The sequence below is a fragment of the Caretta caretta genome, chromosome 9 (assembly GCF_965140235.1).
Source record: "Caretta caretta isolate rCarCar2 chromosome 9, rCarCar1.hap1, whole genome shotgun sequence".
Lineage (NCBI taxonomy): Eukaryota > Metazoa > Chordata > Testudines > Cheloniidae > Caretta > Caretta caretta.
In genome coordinates this window covers 55,025,130-55,049,462 of record NC_134214.1, presented here as the reverse complement: position 1 = coordinate 55,049,462, position 24,333 = coordinate 55,025,130, and the positions used below count along the sequence as shown (strand labels likewise).

The window sequence follows — 24,333 nt, the reverse complement described above, 5'->3', positions numbered from 1 at the left end:
CCCATTCATCAGGAAACTGATTGACAGACCCACCTCACAAACATTTTCGGTGCTCCAAGCCAAACCAAAAAATACAGTAATGCATGTCTGGATGAAGAATGACAAAGATATAATCAGGGCCAACTTGTGGATGTGCAAGAGGCCAATCAAAACTTGGGCACAAACTCTTGGAAGGGGCTAATGAGGCCATAATTTGCCTCCCCTCTGCTGGAAACTCACAGCGAATTGTTTCCCCACTGCTAGACAGGAATAAGGGTTAGTCCAAGAGTTGCTTTGCTTATGCTTAAGGCCCAGGCTGGGTAAAAGCCAATTAAGACACTATGGCACGCAGGCTAAAGTAGAAATGGACCAGAAAGCTGCTCTGTGATGGGAATAGCTCTATTCCATTATTACATTTATATGGAACCTTTGTCTCATGACACAAAGACACCTTCTTTAATGAGTCACTGTGAGAGGAACAGCTTTGGTAAATAACAATTGTGCACTTTTTATTGTGTAATGTGATTTTAATAGGGTATGCACTGTAAAAAAAACAAAAAACAACCTCTCTCACCCCAAGAAATTAATTGAGATGCACTGACACCATTTCAGGTCCCTGTGAATGGCAAAGCATTTCGTACTGATGATGCGAGTAAGAAAAGGGATACATTACCCCTATTACATCAGGGAAGACCAAAACTGGATATGCCCACTGCACGGTCTAGAGTGGTGACATTAAGCGTTGTGAAGCCAGAGATCCAAATTCAGGAGTCAATGTAGTATGTTCCTCTCCCACACTAGCTAAAAGAGTCCACACACTCAACCCAATGGGAAAAGAGTTTATACACCTACTGCCATCATTACCTGGCAACAAGCAGGAATGTGATACAGGTTTGGCTAGGCTGGAAGGTAGAGACAAAATTATGAAGAAAATCGAGGACCTAAACGGGTGATGTCATAGGTGAAAACTTGCTAGGCCAGTGTGAAACTCACTGTGCCTCAATCCCAAATTGCTTGTTAAAAGTAGTGGGAAAGGGAGGAGAGAGAGTCCATGTTTAGAGGAGCAGACTGAAAGGTAAGGGAATGATGCATCCGAGGGTGCTGAGGAAATTGGCTGATGTGATTGCAGAGCCATTGGCCATTATCTTTGAAAACTCATGGCAATTGGGGGAGGTCCCGGACGACTGGAAAATGGCAAATATGGTGTCCATCTTTTAAAAAGGGAAGAAGGAGAACCGGAGGAACTACAGACCTGTCAGCCTCACCTTAGTCCCTGGAAAAATCATGGAGCAGGTCCTCAAGGAAACCATTTTGAAGCACTTGGAGGAGAGGAAGGTGATCAGGAACAGTCAACATGGATTCACCAAGGGCAAGTCATGCCTGACCAACCTGAATGCCTGATGTGATAACTGGCTCTTTGGATATAGGGAAAGCAGTGGATGTGATATATCTTGACTTCAGTAAAGCTTTTGATACCATCTCCCACAGTATTTTTGCCAGCAAGTTAAAAAAACTATGGATTGGATGAATGGACTATGAGGTGGATAGAAAACTGGCTAGATTGTCGGGCTCAATGGGTAGTGACCAATGGCTCGATGTCTAGCTAGCAGTCAGTATCAAGTGGAGTACCACAGGGGTAGGTCCTGAGGCCGGTTTTGTTCAACATCTTTATTAATGATCTGGATGATGGGATGGATTGCACCCTCAGCAAGTTCGCAGATGAAACTAAACTAGGGGGAGAGGTAGATACACTGGAGGGTAGGGATCGGGTCCAGAGTGACCTAGACAAATTGGAGGATTGGGCCAAAAGAAATCTGATGAGGTTCAACAAGGACAAGTGCAGAGTCCTGCACTTAGGACGGAAGAATCCCATGCACTGTTACAGGCTGGGGACCGACTGGCTAAGCAGCAGTTCTGCAGAAAAGGACCTGGAGATTACAGTGGATGAGAAGCTGGATATGAGTCAGCAGTGTGCCCTTGTTGCAAAGAAGGCTAACAGCATATTAGGCTGCATTAGAAGGAGCACTGCCAGCAGATCGAGGGAAGTGATTATTCCCCTCTATTCGGACCTGGTGAGGCCACATCTGGAGTATTGCATCCAGTTTTGGGCCCCCCACCACAGAAAGGATGTGGACAAATTGGAGAGAGTCCAGCGGAGGGCAACGAAAATGACCAGGGGGCGAGGACACATGACTTACGAGGAGAGGCTGAGGGAACTAAGCTTGTTTAGTCTGCGGAAGAGAAGAGTGAGGGGGGATTTGATAGCCGCCTTCAACTACCTGAAGGGGGGTTCCAAAAAGGATGGAGTGCGGCTGTTCTCAGTGGTGGAAGATGACAAAACAAGAAGCAATGGTCTCAAGTTGCAGTGGAGGAGGTCTAGGTTGGATATTAGGAAACACTATTTCACTAGGAGGGTGGTGAAGCACTGGAATGGGTTACCTAGGGAGGTGGTTCTCCATCCTTGGAGATTTTTAAGGCCCGGCTTGACAAAACCCTGGCTGGGATGATATAGTTGGTGTTAGTCCTGCTTTGAGCAGGAGGTTGGACTAGATGACCTGCTGAGGTCTCTTCCAACCCTAATCTTCTATGATTCTAATGAAAATTTTCCCCATCAAGAGAGGATTTTCATTTCTGTCACCTGTGGGGTCTCTCTTCTTGTGGCATCTCAGGTTCTGTACCAAAAGACTGGAGGATAGCTAATGTGATGCCAATTTTTAAAAAGGGCTCCAGAGGTGATGCCGGCAATTACAGGCCAGTAAGCCTGACTTCAGTACCGGGCAAACTGGTTGAAACAACAGTAAAAAACAAAATTGTCAGACACACAGATGAACATAATTTGTTGGGGAATAGTCAAGGTGGTATTTGTAAAGGGAAATCATGCCTCACCAATATATTAGAATTCTTTGAGGGGGACAACAAGCATGTAGACAAGGGGGATCCAGTGGGTATAGTGTATTTAGATTTTCAGCAAGCCTTTGACAAGGTCCCTCACCAAAGGCTATTAAGCAAAATAAGCAGTCATGGGATAAAGAGGGAAGGTTCTCTCATGGATTGGTAACTGGTTAAAAGACAGGAAACAAAGGGTAGGAATAAATGGTTAGTTTTCAGAATGGAGAGAAGTAAATAGTGTTGTCCCCCTGGTGTCTGTACTGGGACCAGTCCTATTCAACATATTCATAAATGATCTGGAAAAAGGGGTAAACAGTGATGTGGCAAAATCTGCAGATGATACAACACTACTCAAGTTAGTTAAGTCCCAGGCAGACAGCGAAGAGCTACAAAAGGATCTCTCAAAACTGGGTGACTGGGCAACAAAATGGCAGATGAAATTCAACATTGATAAATGCAAAGTAATGCTCATTGGAAAACATAATCCCAACTATACATATAAAATGATGGGGTCTAAATTAGCTGTCACCACTCAAGAAAGTAATCTTGGAGTCACTGTGGATAATTATCTGAAAACATCCGCTCAATGTGCAGTGGCAGTCAAAAAAGCAAACAATGTTGGGAATCATTAAGAAAGGGATAGCTAATAAGACAGAAAATATCATATTGCCTCTAAATAAATCCATGGTATGCCCACATCTTGAATACTGCATGCAGATGTGGTCGCCCCAGCTCAAAAAAGATATATTGGAATTGGAAAAGGTTCAGAAAAGGACAACAAAAATGATTAGCGGCATGGAATGTCTGCCATAGGAAGAGAAATTAATAAGACTGGGGCTTTGCAGCTTGGAAAAAAGACGACTAAGGGGGGATATGATAGAGGTCTATAAAATCATGGCTGGTGTGGCAAAAGTAAACAAGGAAGTGTTATTTACTCCTCCTCATTACACAAGAACTCGGGGTCACCAAATGAAATTAATAGGCCGCAGGTTTAAAACAAACAAAAGGAAGTATTTTTTCACACAACACAGTCAACCTGTGGAACTCCTTGTCAGAGGATGTTGTGAAGGCCAAGACCATAACAGGGTTAAAAAAAAAAAAACAGATAAATTCATGGAGGACAGTTCCCTCAACGGCTATTAGCCAGGATGGGCAAGGATGGTGTCCTTAGCCTCTGTTTGCCAGAAGCTGGGAATGGCTGACAGGGGATGGATCACTTGATTACCTGTTCTGTTCATTTCCTCTGGGTCACCTGGCATTGGCCACTGTTGGAAGACAGGATACTGGCCTAGGTGGACCTTTGGTCTGACCCAGTATGGCCGTTCTTATGTTCTCTCTCCTCAAGTTTAGCGAGTGTTAAAACAGTTTTAAAACAAATATATTGCCCCTAATTACATTTCATTCTCCTGAAACACACTGAGATAGAATAACAAGATATTTGCATCAGATCCCACAGTGAGGTTGATGGGATTTCTATAGAACTATAGCAATAGTTTGCAAAGATTGTCAGATCAGTTTGCACTCTTCACAGCTGACAGTACTGGCAATAAGGGGTTCTCAAACTGGGGGCAGAAACATTAAATGTTTATATTTCACATTTTTAGGTACTGACTTTTTACTTATATAGGAAGAATATCTGCAGGCTCTCCACATTATTTGCCATGTATGTAAATAAACACATACATAATCAAATGTTTTTTAGCTTAGATACTATTATTTGTGCTGGAAATGGCCCACCTTGATTATCATACACATTGTAAGGAGAGTGATCACTTTAGATAAGCTATTACCAGCAGGAGAGTAGGGTGGGGGGGAGAGAAAACCTTTTGTAGTGATAAACACCCATTTTTTTCATGGTTTGTGTGTATAAAAACATCTTCTGTATTTTCCATAGTATACATCTGATGAAGTGAGCTGTAGCTCACAAAAGCTTATGCTCAAATAAATTGGTTAGTCTCTAAGGTGCCACAAGTACTCCTTTTCTTTCTTTGCACTTTGTAACAGGAAAAGTCCCAGGTTTAAGTGAACAGGGAAGCTTTGGGAACAATGGCTTTTGGTCTGCAGCGTAGGCTTTTGCTCCCCTCTAGTGGAGCAAGTGATATTGCAGCAATTCAAAGTCCTCTCTTCTGTGCAAAAGATAAAGCAGGCAGTGAATTTCAGTTTTTGACTGTGTGAAAAGAGATACCTATTTTCAGACAACCTGAGCACCGGGAGTAGCCTCCACTGGGGGTGGGGCTGGTTCCAGAGTTTGTGCGGGGTCCGAAGGTGGGTGGCTGAGAGTTGGTTGAGAGTTGCCTCGGGAAGGCGGGACCCCAAACGTGGCGGTGGAGGGACACCCTGGGCCTGGTGGTACGCTCAGGGGGTCCAGAACTGCCACTGGGGTTGCCAGTGGGGTACTGAGGTGTCCTGTCTGAGGCTGCCCGGGCCTGACTGGGGTATGTCCGAAGCTCCCGATGCCCTACCTGACCTAAGGGAGGGAGACTGGAAGCGGGATGGCAAAAGGGGGGCGATGCTCGAGTGCACCAAGGAAGGCTCTGAGTCCCCCGACGGGCGGGATGGGTACCACGAGGAATGGTGAGATCTGGGCGGTGGCTGGTGCCGTTGTGGAGAGCGGTACTGTTAGGTTGACAGGTGCCAAGAAGTTGGACCTTGCCTCGATGGGGAGCGGCATCGAGAGAGTGACTGGTGCCGTGCCGGAGATCTGCGCTGTGCCGGAGAGCGGTGCTGTAATTGGCAACTTGGAGAGGTGCGGTGCCGCTATGGAGAGCGATGCACGGAATGATGACCGTCTGAGCGGTGCCACGAGGTCTCAGACCATGACCTAGACCTCGAGTGGGACCATGACCTATCAGCTGACAACCATCTCGAGTGGGAACGGCTCCAAGGATCAAGGTTGCAAGACCAGTGCCGCGAGTCGGACCAGAGCTGTGAGTTAGACCAGTGCGTAACATACGTGTGGTGCCAAGACTCAGAATGGTGCTGGGACTCAGAGCGGCGCGGTGATGCTGGTCTGGGGCAGATAGCCCAAACATTGTTGGTTTGCCCCTTGACGGTACCGGGGCTCGAGCTGGTGGAGGCCTCGAGACCAGGGACACAGGCGCAGTCATCTCAATGAGCCCTCTAGCGGCCTCAAAAGTGTCCAGAGTGGAGGGCAGCGTGACCTCCTCCACCTGCAGGGGATCCGGGGCTGCCCAGGGAACCGAGGGCCCTTGCGGGCTGAGGCCTACTGGAGGGTCTGTCAGTCTTATGGGTATGGTCTGCACCGTGTCCTGCTGGGGCCGCAGCGTCCGCTTCAAACCTCTGAGGGGGTCCTCCCATGGCCTGCTTTTTCCGGGCGGCCGGGGAGTGGGAGCGGTGCCTGGCGGAGCGCTTCTGGACCCCGGGAGATTGCCAGCTCCTAGGAGGGCATGCCGAGTCCTTTTGCGGTGCTGTAGATGGTGCTGGTGGAGGAGCGCTCTGCACCGAGGGGCTCAGGCCCAAATCTTGTGGCAGATGGAGAACAGACTCCATGAGGAGTTGTTTCAGGCGAATGTCCCTCTCCTTTCTGGTATAGGGTTTAAATGCCTTGCAAATTTTACACTTGTCCTCCTGGTGGGCCTCTCCCAGACACCGAAGACAGCAGTTGTGGGGATTGCCCATGGGCATAGGCTTGCCGCAGGAGCTACAAGGTTTGAAGCCCTGGGACAGCATGCCCCGGAGCCCCACAGGGCACTCGTTGAAGGGGAAAACTCCCCAACTGCTATAAATTATACTTAACACTAGAGATAATGACTAACAATTAACTAACAATGGGTAACTATATACAGAGATAAGTAAGGTAGCTAGGGAGTAGTGGAGTACTTGAGAACAAGAGACCACTGTTCCAACAACCGTCATTGGCTAAGAAGGAACTGAAGGGTGGGGTTGGGCTGGCAGGGTCGTATATAGAGCACCATATCGGTGCCACTCCAGGGGGCTCCACAGCCAGCCCAACGGGAAGCTGCTAGGGAAAAGTTTCTGACTTCTGTGCAAGCAGCACGCGCACACCTAACTGGAATAGATATAAGCAAGCACTCGGAGAAGAACAAGTTTAATCTTTCTCTGACTCTCCCCCCACAACATTTCTAGATCAAGAGGCAGACTGTACCTGATGGATGGAAGAAATGGCTTCAGGTGCAAGGAGCAATTTTATTGTTCCTTATGACCATTTCTTTAAACATTTACATGCCTGGGGAAATTATATAGCTTTTCTGGCAAGTGTCACCAACTTCTGCAGAACGTATTTATTTTTTCAATTGGGTTTCTAGCCCTTAAGTTTGTGAAAATAACTTTCCAGATGTAAACTAAGTATAAATTAATGCAGTCATGTCTTCCTAAGTCTGCAGACAGACAGCTTTAATTGTCTTTGCTGCACCTTCGGAAAGCACCAAATTGAAGAGTAATAACTGCCACTATTCAGAACAGCAGTGACTATTCAGAACTATTCAGTGGACAGCAGTGAGACTGACAAGAATCATTCATGCATTGTGCTGCTTGGGAAAGCTAGAAGCAGATGCAAAGGCAGACAGAGGAATCACTAATGGGGCATGAAGACTCCAAAACAGAGGCTGTGGCAGGGAAAGAGCAGTGGAGACCCATCCTCCTCTCAAAAGCTAGAGGCTGAGGAAAGACAGAGCAGCAGATGAACAAAACAACACCTCTCCCCTGCCACTTGTTGTAGCTAGAAGGGAGAGAGGAGGAGCAGATATTTCATCCACCTTTGAAGCAGTTGGCAGATTCTAGGGTGGGAGGTGGAGGTGGTGGGGGAAGCAAAAGAATCCTCTTTCTCCTGAGTAGTCAGAGGAGTTTGGGGATTCAAGTTTATCAGGCACCTACTACCCCACAGAGGATTTGAAAGACAAAGCCCCTGAGTAAAGTCCAGGAACAGCATCATTAAGAATTTGAGCACACAAAAAACCTTTCCCAGCAGCTGGGGCACAGGTTTATTTCTCACCTGGGTGTTGCCTCTGGGCGATGATGCACTCAGACCTCTTGCATCAGTCTTTTGGCAAGCAGGTTTAGTTCCCTGATCTCTGATAAATTTTAAGCCTTGTGTGTGAGTGGATGGAGGTAAATGAGTTGGGCTGGGTGCGTAAGGGAGTAGGAGGGAGACAGAGACAGATGGAATGAATTAGAAAAGAGATGAATGATTTTAAAAGAGAGAGACTGAGAAATTGAGGGAGAGGGGGAAGCAATGGGAGAAGAAAGAAGCAGCAGAAAATAAAGGCAGCAGCAGAGAACACAACATAGGGAAGTGATATAATGCGGTGGAGGAGAGAGAGAAAAAATAAGAAGCTAACTGACAATGAAAACAAAGGAGAAAGGGATAAACCATGATCTGTGATAGGAAAGAAAGGAAAGTGGAGTGAAGCCAGGATGGAAAAGAGGGTAGGAGAGGAGCAAGAAAGATGCAGTAAGTAGCATTTTAAACAAATGATTAAGATAGAAGGTTGATTGAGAACATCTTAGAATTAAGTACAAGTGCTTTATTCTTTTACATTGCAGAGGGAATAGCTAGCAGACTTCACTCTTCAGCTGGGAGATGTTGGTAAATTCTTCAACCTTGCTAACAGCTTGCATTATTTGGTGACACAACTGATTTTAAAAGCCTGGGAGTTTAATGGAGCTGAAATAAAGTATTTCATTGGAATGTGATTTATTATTTATGACTGAACTGGCTTATGCTGGTTTTCTTACCAGCTGATCTGTACTATACCTTGTATAGCAAGTGAAGGCTGGAGTACTTTAAGAGGGAGGCTAACTGCCTGTGGGATCATGGTTAGGGTGAGTAGAGCTAGATGATCGTTGTGGTAGAACATAAAGTGGTGTTTGCAAAGGAAAGGGAAATGTATCTCTGGCATGCTGGGTTGATTTGTTTTAAATATCAGTGTTATCAATGTAATCCTTGTTTAGAGGAATCACTCTAAAGAGGTGATGAATATTTTCCTTATTATAGAGCTAAGCTTCAAGCAGGACTCTTGCAAACATTCTACCAGCTGCATTATCAAAAGGTGCCTCATAGTACTGGGGAATGTGAATTTTAGTTTAAGGACTTTGTTGCAAAGGAGAGAACTACTAACATTCTGGACATCAGAGGTAAAACATTGGGATGAAATCCACCAATAGTATAATTCATAGTGTGTGAGATCATGTGATGCAGTAAAGACATAATAAAACCTATAAACTCACTGTCCTCTCCCAATTCCTTAACTATGTGGTGGTGAAATAGGTCAGAAAAAGCCAGGGGAAGATAAAATGCTCCGTCTTCTAGTCTGGGTAATTAACCAGTGGAACAACTTATCCAGGGTCATGGTGGATTCTCCATCACGGGCAATTTTAAAATCAAGACAGGATGTTTCTTCTAAAAGATCTGCTCTAGGAATTATTTTGGGAAATTGTATGGCCTGAGTTATACAGGTCAGACTAGAGGAGCACAATGATCCCTTCTGAACTTGGAATCTGTGAAAACCATGTCCACTGAAAAAATTTAAAGGTGCATGCATGCTGCAGACTGACTCATAGAACACAACCTAAATTTGAAGATATCATCCTCTGTTGAAATTATAAGGGAATTCACTGTGATGTTAGTTTAGCTACTATTGACCTTCTCCATACTGCTCCCCCACTGTAGATATACTTTCCCCCCTTGCATATTTTCATCTTCTTCTAGTGTTATTGCCTCTCTTTCCAAGCACAATGCCACTGCTTCTTCCCTTCCCTACACACTATCCCAGCATCCCCTACCCCCCACCCTGGGTCCTCTCCTCATACATGCATCTCCATTGACCAACTCTAGTATTCCTAGCCTGGTTGTTCACCAGATATACAATTTCTGCTCCTTCCCACTTTGGGGAGCCACGAGGTCCGCAACACTCCTAACCCAATCACCAAATCCACTCCCTGTTGACAGACAAGCTATGCCAAGATCTCTTGGTTTCCATTTCCCCTTCCAAACTAAACAAACAAGGTGCTTTATCACCTCACCTCACCTCACCGTTCAAAATTCACAGACAAGCTGTCATCTGATCTTTCCCATTCAAAGACAGGCCTTGATGGTAAATTCCCACCTACATCAAAAACAAGCTTAAAAGTGAGTGACTCCTTTCGCTTTGCTATAGGAGCCAGTGCAGTCCCCAATCTTCCAGACTCATACTGAGGCAAAGATACAATCCCTATCCTTCTGACTGGTTTCCACTACTCTGTGACTAGTCATTCTCCTTTCCTGCCTCTGCAACATTGTTTTACAGAACTACCAAACTCTGTCCCCATTTTTAGACATTCACAAGATTTGTATTTTGTTATGAATGAAGATTGCATAACCAGGGTCAGCGTGTGCTACAGCTACAGCATACTGTATCAAAATGCTGCAGGAAGACTTTCTGACTTCTGCAGCCTGCTAGTACTAATTCACAGAATATAGAAAAAAATGTTCAAATTACATATTTTGGAACTCCCCAACATCCTAAGGCAGCAGTGGGCAAACTTTTTGGCCTGAGGGCCACATCTGGGAATAGAAATTGTATGGCAGGCCATGAATGCTCACAAAATTGGGGTTGGGATGTGGGAGGGGGGTCAGAGCTCTGGTTGTGGGTGTGGGCTCTGGGCTGAGGCCAGAAATAAGGAGTTCAAGGTGCAGGAGGGGGCTCCGGGCTGGGGGAGGATGCGGGGGTGAGAGCTCCGGTTGGGGGTGCAGGCTCTGGGGTGGGACTGGGGATGAGAGGTTTGGGGTGCAGGAGGGTGCTCCAGGCTGGGATCAAAGGGTTTGGAGGGTGGGAGGGGGATAGGGCCGGGGCAGGGGGTTGGGGCGTGGAGGGAGGCTCAGGGGTGCAGGCTCCAGGCAGCACTTTCCTCAAGTGGCTCCCAGAAGCAGCGGCATGTCCCTTCTCTGGCTCCTATGTGGAGGTGTGGCCAGGCAGCTCTGCACGCTGCCTCGTCCGCAGGCTCCGTCCCTGCAGTTCCCATTCGCCGCAGTTCCTGGCCAACGGGAGCTGCGGGGGTGGCGTGCAGAGCGGAGCCCCCTGGGTGCCCCTACGCGAAGGGGCCAGGGGGAGGGGGAGCCATGAGCTCCTTCTGGGAGCCATGTGGAGCGGCCCCCGACCCTGCTCCCCGGCTGAAGCAACGGAGGGGGGTAAGCCCCAGACCCCACTCCCCAGCGCGAACTCAAGGGCCAGATTAAAATGGTGGGCCAGATTCGGCCCGTGAGCCGCAGTTTGCCCACTCCTGTCCTAAGGAAACTGTGCATTTATAAGTGATATAAGCTTTCTTTTAGGTCTTCCTTAATTAACATTTTTAATTGTTTTCTAATACAAGCTGTGGAATTCAGAGGTTTTGCTGCAAGCTTACTTTCCCTCCACTGTACAGTATAGAACTGCTTCTATTTTAATTCATATTATATAGTTTATTATGACGAAGTTTGTGATCTCACCAAGAGAAAGGGGAGAAACAATACAAACGGACAAAAAAGGGGATGGAAGAAACAGGAGCATCTCTACCATGGCCAGAAGCATACTTTTACGTTCCCCGTCACTGTATATGAGCATCTCACAATCTTTAATGTATTTTCCCTCACAACACCCTGTTCAGGTAGAGAACATAAGAACGGCCATATTGGGTCAGACCAAAGGTCCATCTAGCCCAGTATCCTGTCTTCCGACAGTGGCCAATGCCAGGTGCCCCAGAGGGAATGAACAGAACAGATAATCATCAAGTGATCCATTCCCTGTCTCCCATTCCCAGCTTCTGGCAAACAGAGACACCATCCCTGCCCATCCTGGCTAATAGCCATTGATGGACCTATCCTCCATGAATTTATCTAATTCTTTTTTAAACCCTGTTATAGTTTTGAACTGAACAAATCCCCCGAACAAATCCCCCCTCCTAAATATTTGCTAAACTGCCCCCCTCAGGTATTAGGCTGACTCAACACCAGCACACAGTGTGAGGGATTGTTAAATCTTTCCCTAGTTTCATACCAGTTAAGGTGAGAAGATTCCATTATGATAATCTAGTCTGTCCTGCTGCATAACACAGGCTATCAAATTAGCTTCTGGCTCAGCTAGAGGAGACAGAGTCCAGTGAAAGGAAGGGGAGGCCTCAGATTGGATATAATTGCCTGATATCCCTCCCATCCAACTCCTAACACACATTCCTATATTTAAGAAGCAAGATCACAAAAAGTGTTGTCCGATTTTGCTACCTCCTGAGACCATTGGGTCAGAGATAGATTAATTTTCAGCTCATTTTAGCATCAGTCTGGAGCCCTGCATTCTGCTTTTTAAATTAAATTAAATTTTAAATGAATTTAGTGCTGATGACAGGTTTATGTCAGACAGTCTCAGAGACTGAGACCCTCCCTTTGTCCAAAGAACAGGTATTGCAGAGAAATCAGCAGGGCGACATCCCCCCCACTGCCCCAGCAATGTGCTACTGCCCTGATTTGGAGCAACCACTTAAAGGGATGAGAGTATTCAGCCTCCAGGATTGTTCAACTCTTGGTCTCTGACATCATCAATAAAGACATGGATTTTGCTGACTGGCTTTCTAATGCTAACCCAGTCTGGATTGGGAACGCCTGCTCACTTCACACAGACCACTGAAGAGGTGTCAGATTCAACTAGTGCACAAAAATAAAAGCCCCACATTTATATCCTATTACCAGTCTCAAAAGCCATCCAATTCACCCAAAACTGTTTTCATTCAAGTGCAAGAATTATGAAAACTAATGTATGTATATTAGGTTTAGTAAGACTTCTAAAACAAACCTAATTTGGGGGAAGTCTAAATGTTATACTCATTTTTCAAATAATTCAGGTAGCTTCAGATGTGAATCAATTCTTCACTGTTTTTGTTTTTAATAACACAGCCTTCACAAAAGCAGACACTAGATTCAAAAGGGGTTCCAGTGAAGCAAAAACCTTTGAATGGTAGAATTTTAACTCTTCGACTAATAAATAGAGTATTTTAGCTGCATTTAACCATACCTTTGGTTGCTGCACTGCTGGCCATATTCCCCAGGGTTATTTTTAGACTGCTCACCTTAGCTCCCTATTCTTTCCTTGGTCACCTGGAAATGTTTTACACTTGGTTGATAAGATAGTAATATAGAAAATGATCTCACGATTAGGTGAAAATGTTATCCCAGTTTCTGCTGGGAGTTGTAGTTTAATTTAAAACAGGCTCTTACAAAAGTAACCGACCTGATACACAGCAGTTTTGTCCTGATACACAGCACAATTAGCATGACCCAACTTTCAAAACAGAAAACCTGGACTGCTCTAAATATAGTCAAAGGGGATGAGGTGTAGAAGGATTTGGTAGTTAAGAGACGCCTTCAAGAAGGACAAGAGGATTTGGCAGTAATTGTCTCCAATCAGAGCAGGCTGTTCATAACATTCTCCTCCTCTCCTGACCCTCCACTGGCTTTTCAGCAACATTTCCCCAATGCTTTAGATTAAGATCCTTATTTCTTTCCCCCAATATCCTTACTCTCCCTCAGGAGATGAATTTTGGTCCCAGCTGCCTTTTTCTAGGACTCTGGCACCTATCAAATGATTTACTGCATGCTCTGACATGCAGTAAAATCTTGAACACTTCAGATTCCAGGCTCTCACACTGGCACGCTCTGGGCTATGAGGAACCCCAGACTCCAAAACATGTCAGAATATATAACAATTCAATAGGGAGACTCCATGCTGAGGCCAGTTGCAGATGGGCCTAAGGTTCGTCTTGGCACCAGCAGTTTTAGTGGGGTGGCAGAATGCCAGGAAGCAGGGGTGGTCAGCCGGCTGGCTTGCTGTACTGGAACCAGGGCATAAAATAATTAGCATACACAACCTGCAAAATCAGTCTGCCTAGTCACCTTACACACACCCTCATAGGCCATATGTTTAGAAAAGAAACATGGAAGTTTGCCTGTACATTTTCACAGGAAATATACCACATTCTGGCTGAGATGCAAACTGATAAAACTGCTGTGGAAAGGGAGACATGCCCTTCCCTACCCTACTCAGGTTTCAGAGTAACAGCCGTGTTAGTCTGTATTTGCAAAAAGAAAAGGAGTACTTGTGGCACCTTAGAGACTAACCAATTTATTTGAGCATGAGCTTTCGTGAGCTACACCTCACTTCATCGGATGCATACCGTGGAAACTGCAGAAGACATTATATACACACAGAGACCATGAAACAGTACCTCCTCCCGCCCCACTGTCCTCCTGGTAATAGCTTATCTAAAGTGATCATCAAGTTGGGCCATTTCCAGCACAAATCCAGGTTTTCTCACCCTCCGCCTCCCCCGCCCCCCCCCCCCCACAAACTCACTCTCCTGCTGGTAATAGCTTATCCAAAGTGACCACTCTCCCTACAATGTGCATGATAATCAAGGTGGGCCATTTCCAGCACAAATCCAGGTTTTCTCACCCTCCCACCCCCATACACACACAAACTCACTCTCCTGCTGGTAATAGCTTATCTAAAGTGATCATCAAGTTGGGCCATTTCCAGCACAAATCCAGGTTTTCCCACCCTCCGCCCGCCCCCCCCCCCCACACAAACTCACTCTCCTGCTGGTAATAGCCCATCCAAAGTGACCACTCTCTTCACAATGTGTATGATAATCAAGGTGGGCCATTTCCTGCACCATTTACAACGCACACTTTGCTTCTCTACAAAAGAAAAAGGACACAAGGGGCCACAGCAATGGTTCCCTCAACCCACCCAGCAATATTGTTAACCTATCCAACTATACTCTCAGCCCAGCAGAAGCAGCTGTCCTATCTCGGGGCCTCTCCTTCTGCCCCTCCACCCCCACGAACATGATACAGTTCTGTGGTGACCTAGAATCCTATTTTCGACGTCTTTGACTCAAGGAATACTTCCAACACACCTCTGAACAACATACTAATCCACAGAGACCTCCCTACCAACACTAAAAAAAGAAGGATTCTAGGTGGACTCCTCCTGAAGGTCAAAACAGCAGACTGGGCTTCTACATAGAGTGCTTCCGCCGACATGCACGGGCTGAAATTGTGGAAAAGCAGCATCACTTGCCCCATAACCTCAGCTGTGCGGAACACAATGCCATCCACAGCCCCAGAAACAACTCTGACATCATAATCAAAAAGGCTGACAAAGGAGGTGCTGTTGTCATCATGAATAGGTCGGAATATGAACAAGAGGCTGCTCGGCAGCTCTCCAGCACCACTTTCTACAAGCCATTACCCTCTGATCCCACTGAGAGTTACCAAAAGCAACTACAGCATTTGCTCAAGAAACTTCCTGAAAAAGCACAAGATCAAATCCACACAGACACACCCCTGGAACCCCGACCTGGGATATTCTATCTACTACCCAAGATCCATAAACCTGGAAATCCTGGGCGCCACATCATCTCAGGCATTGGCACCCTGACAGCAGGATTGTCTGGCTATGTAGACTCCCTCATCAGGCTACCAGCACTCCCAGCTACCTTCGAGACACCACTGACTTCCTGAGGAAACTTCAATCCATCGGCGATCTTCCTGATAACACCATCCTGGCCACTATGGATGTAGAAGCCCTCTACACCAACATTCCACACGAAGATGGACTACAAGCCGTCAAGAACACTATCCCCGATAATGTCACGGCTAACCTGGTGGCTGAACTTTGTGACTTTGTCCTTACCCATAACTATTTTACATTTGGGGACAACGTATACCTTCAGATCAGTGGCACTGCTATGGGTATACTCCTTTTCTTCTTCCCAACTCAGAGTTCAGACAAAACAAAGCAACATTTCACCCTTAACTGCTTGTTTCCCAAGCTGTCATTCATGGCCACACAGACCTGAAGAAGAACTCTGGGTAGCTCAAAAGCTAGTCTCTTCTACCCCCGGCAATTGTACAATAAAAGATATTACCTAATTCACCTTCTCTCTTCCAATACTATTATTATTTAACTGATAAATTATGGAGTCTCCTTTATGGGATTCTCAGGAAACGAAAAGCACTCTCAATTTAGTTTTTGTATCAATCTACCCTTAGCACTCACACAAAATATAAACTGCCCAACTCGACAGTTGGCTTCAGTTTCATTAGTGGTTTTTTAAGACTATATAAACAAGAAGACAGAAGCGTGAATAGGTGGTACATGCCAACAGGATGCTAATATTAAAACAAACTCTTCTTTAAGATTTATGGACAGCAGTTAAAACTTTACCAATGTAAACTTTACGCAGTAAACAATTTATAATCACTTAGAATTTGATTATCTAAATATTGCTTTCTATCTTGAGAAAATATTAGATCTGGCAATTTTCAGAATTCCTATTAAAAAGGTTTGATTCTTGTCCTTCAATAAACAGCACATGTATCTCAGAAAATCAGTCATGGTGCTTACTAAATTAGGGCAAATCAGCTTTCAAAGGATCAATTTTATAAAAAGCTCATTTGTAGGAGTTCCAACAAATGTGAACTTATTAAAAATATATTAAGACAACTTATGTAAACCTAAAAAAATTTGTCTAGCAGTTTAGATTAAGGTAATTCTTTTATATTGACACACAAAGAGAATATAAAAATATGCACCAAAAGGTACCAATCACAAGGCTGTTGGAGGGTTTTAGTTACATGTACTAGTAGCTATTTAAGCTTTGATTTTGTGGTTTATAGTATTGTTGGAAACCCTGGATGAAGTTACAAATTTTGAACGATTTCACTTCTACTATGTAGTCCTGCAGGGACAAACAAACAAAAAACACGCAACCTTGACATCATTTCAGTGATTTTTTTCCACTTACATTAAAATGTGGGATTTTTCCATGGGAAAGACCTATTAAAATTGGGACCTTATCATGGAAAAATAAGGTTGGGTGGCAACCCTAAATATAAGCAGGTAGTTTATATTCTCTTAGTTGAGTTTAGAGATAGGAATTGCCACAATGGATTAGAGCAGTGGGGTCCATTTACACCAGTATCCTGTCTCTGACACTTGCTAGTACTAGAAGCTTCAGAGGAAGAGGTAAGAAACCCCACAATGGAATACCCCTAGGGAAAGTTTTTCTTCCGAACACTGTCAGTTGGGGGCTGGGCTTATGCTCTGAAGAATGAGTCTTTGCCATCCTGAACTGGAAGCAGCAGCAGTGCCAGGATGCAGAGAGGAGGCTTGGAGTGCTCCAGGTGTCCACACTGCACTTGCCATGGCAAGAGAGAGGCGATGCTCACTTGCCTAGCCTGATGTGTGGGCTGGCTAGCTGGGCAGGCTCAATGCTTGCCCCGAGAAAGCCATATGGGCAGAGGCACTAGAGATGTCCGGAGCCACTGCCCAGTGGCCAAGATCCCTGGAGGAGTGCTTCTAGGACTGGCCACCCCAGTGCTGCAGGAAGGAGCTTTGGTGGAGTGTGATGTATCAAATAGAATCTGCACCCAGCAGTACCACTGCTGGAGCCTCCCACAGGATAAGCAGAGTGTGGGGTTGGGGTGAGGGATCCAGGGTTCCCGAGCCCAAAGTCCAGCACAATGGGGATAGGAAGCCATGGGCTGGGTGGAGACAGCATTGTCAGGTAGATGCTTTCAACCCTACCCAAACCCAATGGGACCCACCTTACAACAAGTGTCAAATTCAGGTCATTATGAAACAACTCAACGAGCTAGGGTTAGGCTCAGATTTGCTGTGGTCTAGTTGGGCTTTAAAATTAGGCCCTAGCAGACTTCTAGCTCCTTAAACATGACAAATAAATCCTTGTGGCCTTTACGATCAGTTTCTACTTGAAGCTGAACTAGTTAAAAATGGCTGGGGAAGGGAAAGTAGAGTCTAATTGGAGTACTTTCTATTTAGAAGCAAGGCAAAACACATTACCCTAGATCAGAGATGACCTTAAAGTGCACCTCTTTTGTAAGACTTTAACTAGATAGCCTCTTACTTTAGCCAAAAGAATGAATTCTGCCCCAATTACAAAGGCACTGAGGGTACTGACCACAGTCCTGGGACAGCAGACTGTTCAAGTATGGGAAACTGATCTTCTCTAGTTCATCCAGCTTCTCCTTCAGCTTCTTGACTTGGCTGTCAGAACGGCTGATTCTCTGCCTCAACAGCTTCAGCTCTCCATTCTTTTTCTCCACCTGCTCCCGTAAGCAGCACACTTCGTTTTTGCTTTGCCTAGAGGAGAAACAGTATGAATGGAGGGAGTCAATGAGCTTGCAAGCTCCTGAGGCTGAGATGATGACCTCATTGATTGACATGGGGTTGGCATCTGTCTCTCCCTTCTGACCTACCACAGCCTCTGTTGCTGGCTGAGGGGTAAGGTCTGCAGGGGATGCTGACAAACTTTGGGAAGGTTTCTGAGGGGTTGCAGTAAGTGATGAATTAGGGGAGCTTTCTGCTAAGGTCTTATTGTGCCCCATGATGTTGCTACTGCAGCTTGGTTCCACATCTCTCTTTGGCCTTTTCTTCTCAAGTTGCTCTTTTGGGAAAGATGGCTTCTCTCTGGTGTGCTTAGAGGAAAAGCTGTAAGAGTGGAGGGAGCCAATAAATTTGCAAGCCCCAGATACTGGAGGTGTGAAGTCATCAATTGATATACCACTTCTATCTGTTATCCAGCTCTCAGTATGGACTGTGCTTCCAGGACAATCATCCACAGATGGTCTTTCTGGCTTTTTCTGGAGTCCTGTCTTTGTGACTAAATTATCAACTAACATCCTTCTCAGAGGCCCTTCCAACTGGCCACAGACATTCTCTTCTTGCTCAGACATTGACCCAATTTCAGTTTGCAGAGTCACCTGCTCCATCTCTTTAGTCCCTTGCATTATCATAAAGTCTTGGCCAAAATATGAGGTTCTCTCAACTACCTCACAGCCTCCTTCCCTTGGTTGATCTCCATCCCTCGCAGGTATTTGGCTTGCTATTTTAATTCTACTTTTGACATAATCCTGGTTGTCGTCTTTCTTCTCTGTGAGCTGGAAGATAGTTGGCACAGCTGTCGGCTTGAGTAGCCGATGCTGATCTTCCAGCCGTTTGGAGAAACTATCTTTGGTGAAATGCTCACTGCAGAGAAAGGAGTACTTGGTGGGAGTCCAGTTGTCCCTTTGAACTGCTTTTAACCACTGGATCAGACGTTTTGAGTCCTTTAGAGGGAATCTGCAAACAAGAAGCATAAAAAGGGTAAAATAAATGGATATTTCTATAATCAAAGAAGTTCAGTGTTAGCAGACCATAAGTTTTGGAAACCAAAATTATCTAGAAAGCAGTATAGTACTGGTTATGCCTGGTTGATGATTGATTATTGAAAGTTTCAGCGGAATGCTAAATATTCATTTCCTTGGCTGGCAGTTAAATTCCCCTGAGAGGACATAACCAGTTAGCTTTGTGCTACTGTCTATTAAAATCAGCTAGCAAGCAACTGACCACTTCACTATGTATTTATACCAGTCAGACACCATGACTCTCCTTGTAAGTGAAGAAAGACAAGATGTGAATAATGAAACCCTCTGCCCCGAACAACAATCTAATCCATCTACAGTCTTCAGGAACTGACTGGTGTTTACACTGAGTAATGAAGGAATATTAAACAAGATATAAAACATCCTACATTCAGGCCTCAATGCCAAGAAATCATAACATTTACACACACTGTATTTCTTATAGTTGACACAAATGCTTGTTTTAGACTGTTAACGGCACCTATCCAGAAAAAACAAACACATAGCCAGAGACTTCACACACAATCATTTTCATAGAGGAATTCAGTAGATTTTCATATCTCATGAGGGAAGAAAAATTAAACTAGGCATACAAGATACAGTTTGAAATGGGCTCGCAAAAGGCATCTTAATTTTGAATTTTTGCTTAGCATTACCAATGCTAAGGTTACATTTGGATCTAGGCAGATGGATCCCCGCACCTACACAGAGACCATGGGCTGCATGCAGGTACAGGTGTCTGCCTGCATAGTTCCATTTGCATGTTTGCGACTTTGGACCATATGGCCCACTAGTTTAAGAGAGCATCTGAGGTGAATGTGTTCAGGCAGGAATACCAATATTACTCAAACCAGCTATGATTACTCAGCAACCTTACAAACCAAAAATAATCAGAAGAACTTTCTGAAATTTCAGAAGATGGCAAAACAAATCACAAAATTCATACAATGAAGCATAATGGATACAAAGATTATTAACAGCTTTGCATAATAAAAAAAGACAGCTTACTGTATTTGCAGATTTTAAGTAAGAGACATACAGAACAGAATCAGCATAGTTAGTATTACTATGTTAGTATTACTTATTTCGTGCACAGGAAACATGATTACCTCAATTTCATTACAAACAAGCGTTGTATATAATTTGCTCTTGAGTTGTCTTCAGTTTCTAACTACAAGAGGAAAGCAATATTTTTATCCTGGGTTTTTTGGAAGAGAAAAAGACTACTACTACAGAACATTTCTTTAATGGAGTTTCTCTTGGATGCCACCTGCAGTAATAGAATACATCCCAGAAAGAAAGCGGTTTGCATGTAACTCATGGAACCTCTTTCCCTACTGTTCATTCTGGGCCAAGCTGTCTTATTGTTCAGCAAAGGCATAAGAGGAGGGCAAGATTGTGTGCATCCCACATCACCAGCATGAGGGTACATGATGACAAAACTATTACACGTACTAGCTGAGATATGCAGTGGGAGAAATGTGCGTGTGTACAGTCCTTAATGCCAGCCTTGGGCTGTAACAAGACTAAGCTGCAGTTTCAGTAGCCAGTGGAGACCTCGGAGGGGGTGAAATTCAAGCGTGTGTGTTCCTCATCAATAGCATAAGCAGAGTTACTATGGGCAGGTCTACACTAGAAACTTTTGCTAGAATAGCAATGTGAGAGATGGGTGTGATTTTTTTTTTTTTACAACATTTTTATACCAAGAGAAGCCCTAATGTAGACATAATTATATCAGCAAAAAAAATGCTTTTGTCGGTATAACTTATACCAGCTCCCTGAACAAAATAAACTATACCAGTAAAAGCATCCTTGACAGTATAAGCTGCATCTTAACTAGGAGAGTTTGCCAGTGTAGTTATACCAGCAAAGTTTTTATAATGTAGACTGGACATACATCTAGGGGGAGACCTGCAGGGAAGAAAACACATTGGAGAGTGGGAAGGGAATGCATTTTAGGTCTTGTTTATATTAGGAAATGTTATTGTGTTTAATCATGATTTTTAACAACACAGTTAGCCAACATAGACTGACCAGTGCTTTGCGGTCAGTGCAGACAACTCATGTTCAACAAGATGTTAGCTAGACTTCATGATTACTATGTCATCATATCAAACATGGTATGTCTTTGTCTATCCTGACCACAGTCATGGTCAGTTAACTCAACTGTTAAAAATGATTAAATGCTTGCTTAAACACCACACTTTCTAATGTAGACAAGGCCAAAGGGGTAAAGAGTGAAAACATAAGGACCGTGGGGAAGGGAAGCATGCATCCCTCATTCATCAACAGCCTAAGAACATAACAGTTGGGATGTCTGGTATAGGAAAATCTGCTGGGGTGGGGATATTGGGAAGTGTGGAGAAGGAGAAAAGTAGATTGCAGGGGGGTGAAGTAGGGAAGGGAGATGTAAGAGACAGAGATGCATGTTCTGTCCCCCATATCAACAACTTTAAGTGCACAGCAGAATTAAGCAGCTATACTGGCTGGTAGCAGATATTGGGGTGCAATGTGTGTCAGGGAATCATGGCCCTAAAGGTACAGCAAGATTAAACACTTATATGCTGTACAGTTAGAGATTTGTCGAGGTGCAGGATATACATGGGCTGGGGCAGGAGAGAAAGGGGAGGATAAAATTTGTGCAGCTGACAGGACAGGAAGAAACATGAGAGTCCCTCATCAAACATCTAAGAATGTAGCAGGACTAAACAGCTACACTGGTCAGTGGGAAACCTGCAAAGAGTGGAAGGCAGGGATAGGTGAGTACTTGGCAGTCTGAGGAGGGGAAAATGAGAAGGTGTATGTGCATCTGGGGATAGCTGTGACTTTCCATCTTAGGAGGATGGAGGACAGATGCAGCTCTGTGTATTTCTGTTGGATGGATAGGACAGGAGTTTGGCATGTCTAACTTCCTGTCTGGTTGGGGACAAAGAAACGGGGCATCTGTCTAGTGGAGGAGAAAGGTGTGAGTCTGTCTATCTGTGTGAGGGTAGGGGTGAATGTGTGTCTGTGTGCAGGGGCCAGGACGGAATGGAGGTAGGTACATTTGTCTCTGTCCATGACAATGGAGAGGTAGAGGTGTGCGTGTTGGGGGCGGGGGGAGGGAGGCAGGGGTGTACCCAGAGGTAAGTGTAAGTGTGTCAGATTGTGGGAGATACATGTGTTCCTGTTAGGGAGTAGATGAACCTGTCTGTGTGTGAGGGGGGAGCGACAAGTGCACACCAGGTGTAGCTCTGCAAGGGGAGAGGAGGTAGGTGAGTGTCTGTCTGGAGGGGGGGCACAGAGAGTGTTTCGGGGGAGTGGGGAGGTGTTTGTCAAAGTGTGGCAGTAGGAAGGGACGAGAGGGGTGTGTGGAGGGGGAAAGGGAAGAAAGCGGATAGCTGCCTGTCCGGGGGGTGGGTGGGTAGATGGCTTTACCTGTGAAGGATAAGCAGGTGTGTGTCTGTCAGTCTGTGAAGGCAGATGTGGGTAGATGTCTGTCTGCCGGGGAGATCTCTCAAGTTGGGACCAGAAAGGGGATCAGTGTCTGTCTGTCGTCGGGGGCGGGCGATGAGTTAATGTCTGTCTGTCGGGGGGATGAGTCGGTGTCTGTCTGTACAGTCTGTCACTCAGTCAAGGGGTGGGGGAGAGGTCCGGGAAGGGGCGGCTCTGTGCCCCGCAATTCCAGCGGGAGCCGGGCTTGGCGGTCGGGGCGGGGGTACTGGGCCGGCTGAAGCGGCCGCTGTTACCTGTGGAAGGAGACGGCTCCTCTATGCACCTTCCCCTGCCGGTTAGAGCAATTCACCGCCGCGCAGCAGATCACCATCTCCGGCCGGTTGGCCCTTCCCCCCACTCCCCTCACCCCTCCCAACACAGGGGCCGAGGCCAGCCGTACAACAAGATGGCGGAGCCAGGTCACGTCAGCTGCCCCCCTTCCCTGGAACAGGGGTTTCAGTACGATGGTGCCGTCAACAAAGATGGCGACCACCATAAGGCCGCCGCCATTTTGGTAGAGGCACCGCCGTACACCACTATCTCCGCAGAGGAGAACTTCCTAGTACCCCTCTCTGTGCCCTCACTGGGTCTTTCTTTGAGGCGAGGGTTGGGCTTGTGGGGAGCGGATAGGAATGGGAGAATCGAGGGGTTCAAATGAAGCTCAACTGAGGCAGCCATGTTGGAAAACAGGGGGCGGGGTTTTGCTGACCGTACTACACGATGGCGGCGCCCACGTATCACACCTGCTCAGGGTAGGTAGGGGTGGGGTTGCGCATAGGGCTGAGATCCGGTAATGGGCAAAGCATTTAAAGATCATTCCCTGCTCATTCCCCAACACTGGCTTCAGCCTGGTACCATATGACTCCACCTCACCTGAATTCTTCGTTCCGTACAGCAAAATGGCGGCCCCTCTATGGATGAGGAAGCCGTGCGGCGCAGCTGAACGCGGCGAGCTCCCCTCTCGACCTATCCCGACTGAGAAGCGCTGTGAGCCGCTCTCTGATTGGACGCGCTGGGCTCCTCGTCAGGAGCGGACGGGCTACGCTGCGGCCTGTGTGGGTATGTGGAGGAGGCAGTAGCTGCAGCCTACTTGGTCCTGGGGCTGGTTAGAGGCAGGAGTCACAGGATGGACGCAGGTGAGCGGCGGCGGGACCCCTGCCAGAGCTCTGGGCCGGCCCCGCCCCGCCGCTCGGCGTGTCGGGCTGGCTGTGTCCCTGCTTCCCTGAGCGCCGGTGTTCTCCCCTAACCCGCCACGGGGAAGTAAAGGTGGTGGTGTGTGTGGGAGGGAGGCCCTAGGGTGGGGTGTAGGCTGGTCAATCTCCCTTGATGGTTCCCTTGGTAGGGGTTGAGGGGAAGGTCGTGTAGGGATCTATGGGGTGGCTGGGAATCACCAAGGCAGGAGGTGGGGGTAGTAGGGTGTGGAGGTGTGAGCTGGGGATCCCCAAGGCAGGGGTTAAGAGCTTGGGATCCCCAAGGTAGGGGATGTGCAGGTGGGGTCCCATACTGTGGTCCATTGTTCATTCAGGGCTAGTTGATCCCATCGTGATGCTTTCTCACATCTTGCTGCTAACTCACATTGAAAGTTAAAAATACTCTAGGTCATACACTTTACTTCTCTTCTATATAGGTTCTTATACCACACTTATCAATGTAGTAGCTGTAGACCAAGCTTACTACACACAGTAAGAGGCTCTTTGCATTACTACTTTCTCTCCTATAAGAGAGTGCCTGTGTTTCATCCTCCCATCCACCTTTATTTCAGGGACTCCCTGTAACCTGATCCCTTCCCCATGCCAGGG

The 24,333-nt window shown here is 46.1% G+C and overlaps 2 protein-coding genes across 8 annotated transcripts in view; one reads left to right on the top strand and one right to left on the bottom strand.

Moving 5' to 3' along the window:
* Window positions 1-22,914, bottom strand: part of THAP4 (THAP domain containing 4) — a 48,683-nt gene extending 25,769 nt beyond the window's left edge. For both annotated transcript variants that reach the window (XM_048863560.1, XM_075132303.1), the window contains exons 1-2: window positions 22,789-22,914; window positions 17,839-18,998 (exon numbers count right to left, since the gene is read on the bottom strand). In XM_048863560.1, the coding sequence (XP_048719517.1) occupies window positions 17,839-18,998; window positions 22,789-22,865 (1,237 nt within the window). In that variant the 5' untranslated portion in view covers window positions 22,866-22,914. The remainder of the gene's footprint in view (window positions 1-17,838; window positions 18,999-22,788) is intronic.
* A 499-nt stretch (window positions 22,915-23,413) lies between these two features.
* Window positions 23,414-24,333, top strand: part of ATG4B (autophagy related 4B cysteine peptidase) — a 54,382-nt gene continuing 53,462 nt past the window's right edge. For 4 of the 6 annotated variants that reach the window (XR_007358371.2, XM_075132305.1, XM_048863570.2 and 1 more), the window contains exon 1: window positions 23,414-23,593. Coding sequence is in view for 5 of the 6 variants with exons in the window: in XM_075132305.1 (XP_074988406.1) it covers window positions 23,434-23,593 (160 nt within the window). In the remaining variant the exon portion in view is untranslated. Of the gene's footprint in view, window positions 23,671-24,333 lie in introns of all 6 variants that reach the window. The other 2 variants (XM_048863569.2, XM_048863571.2) reach the window with 2 other exon arrangements.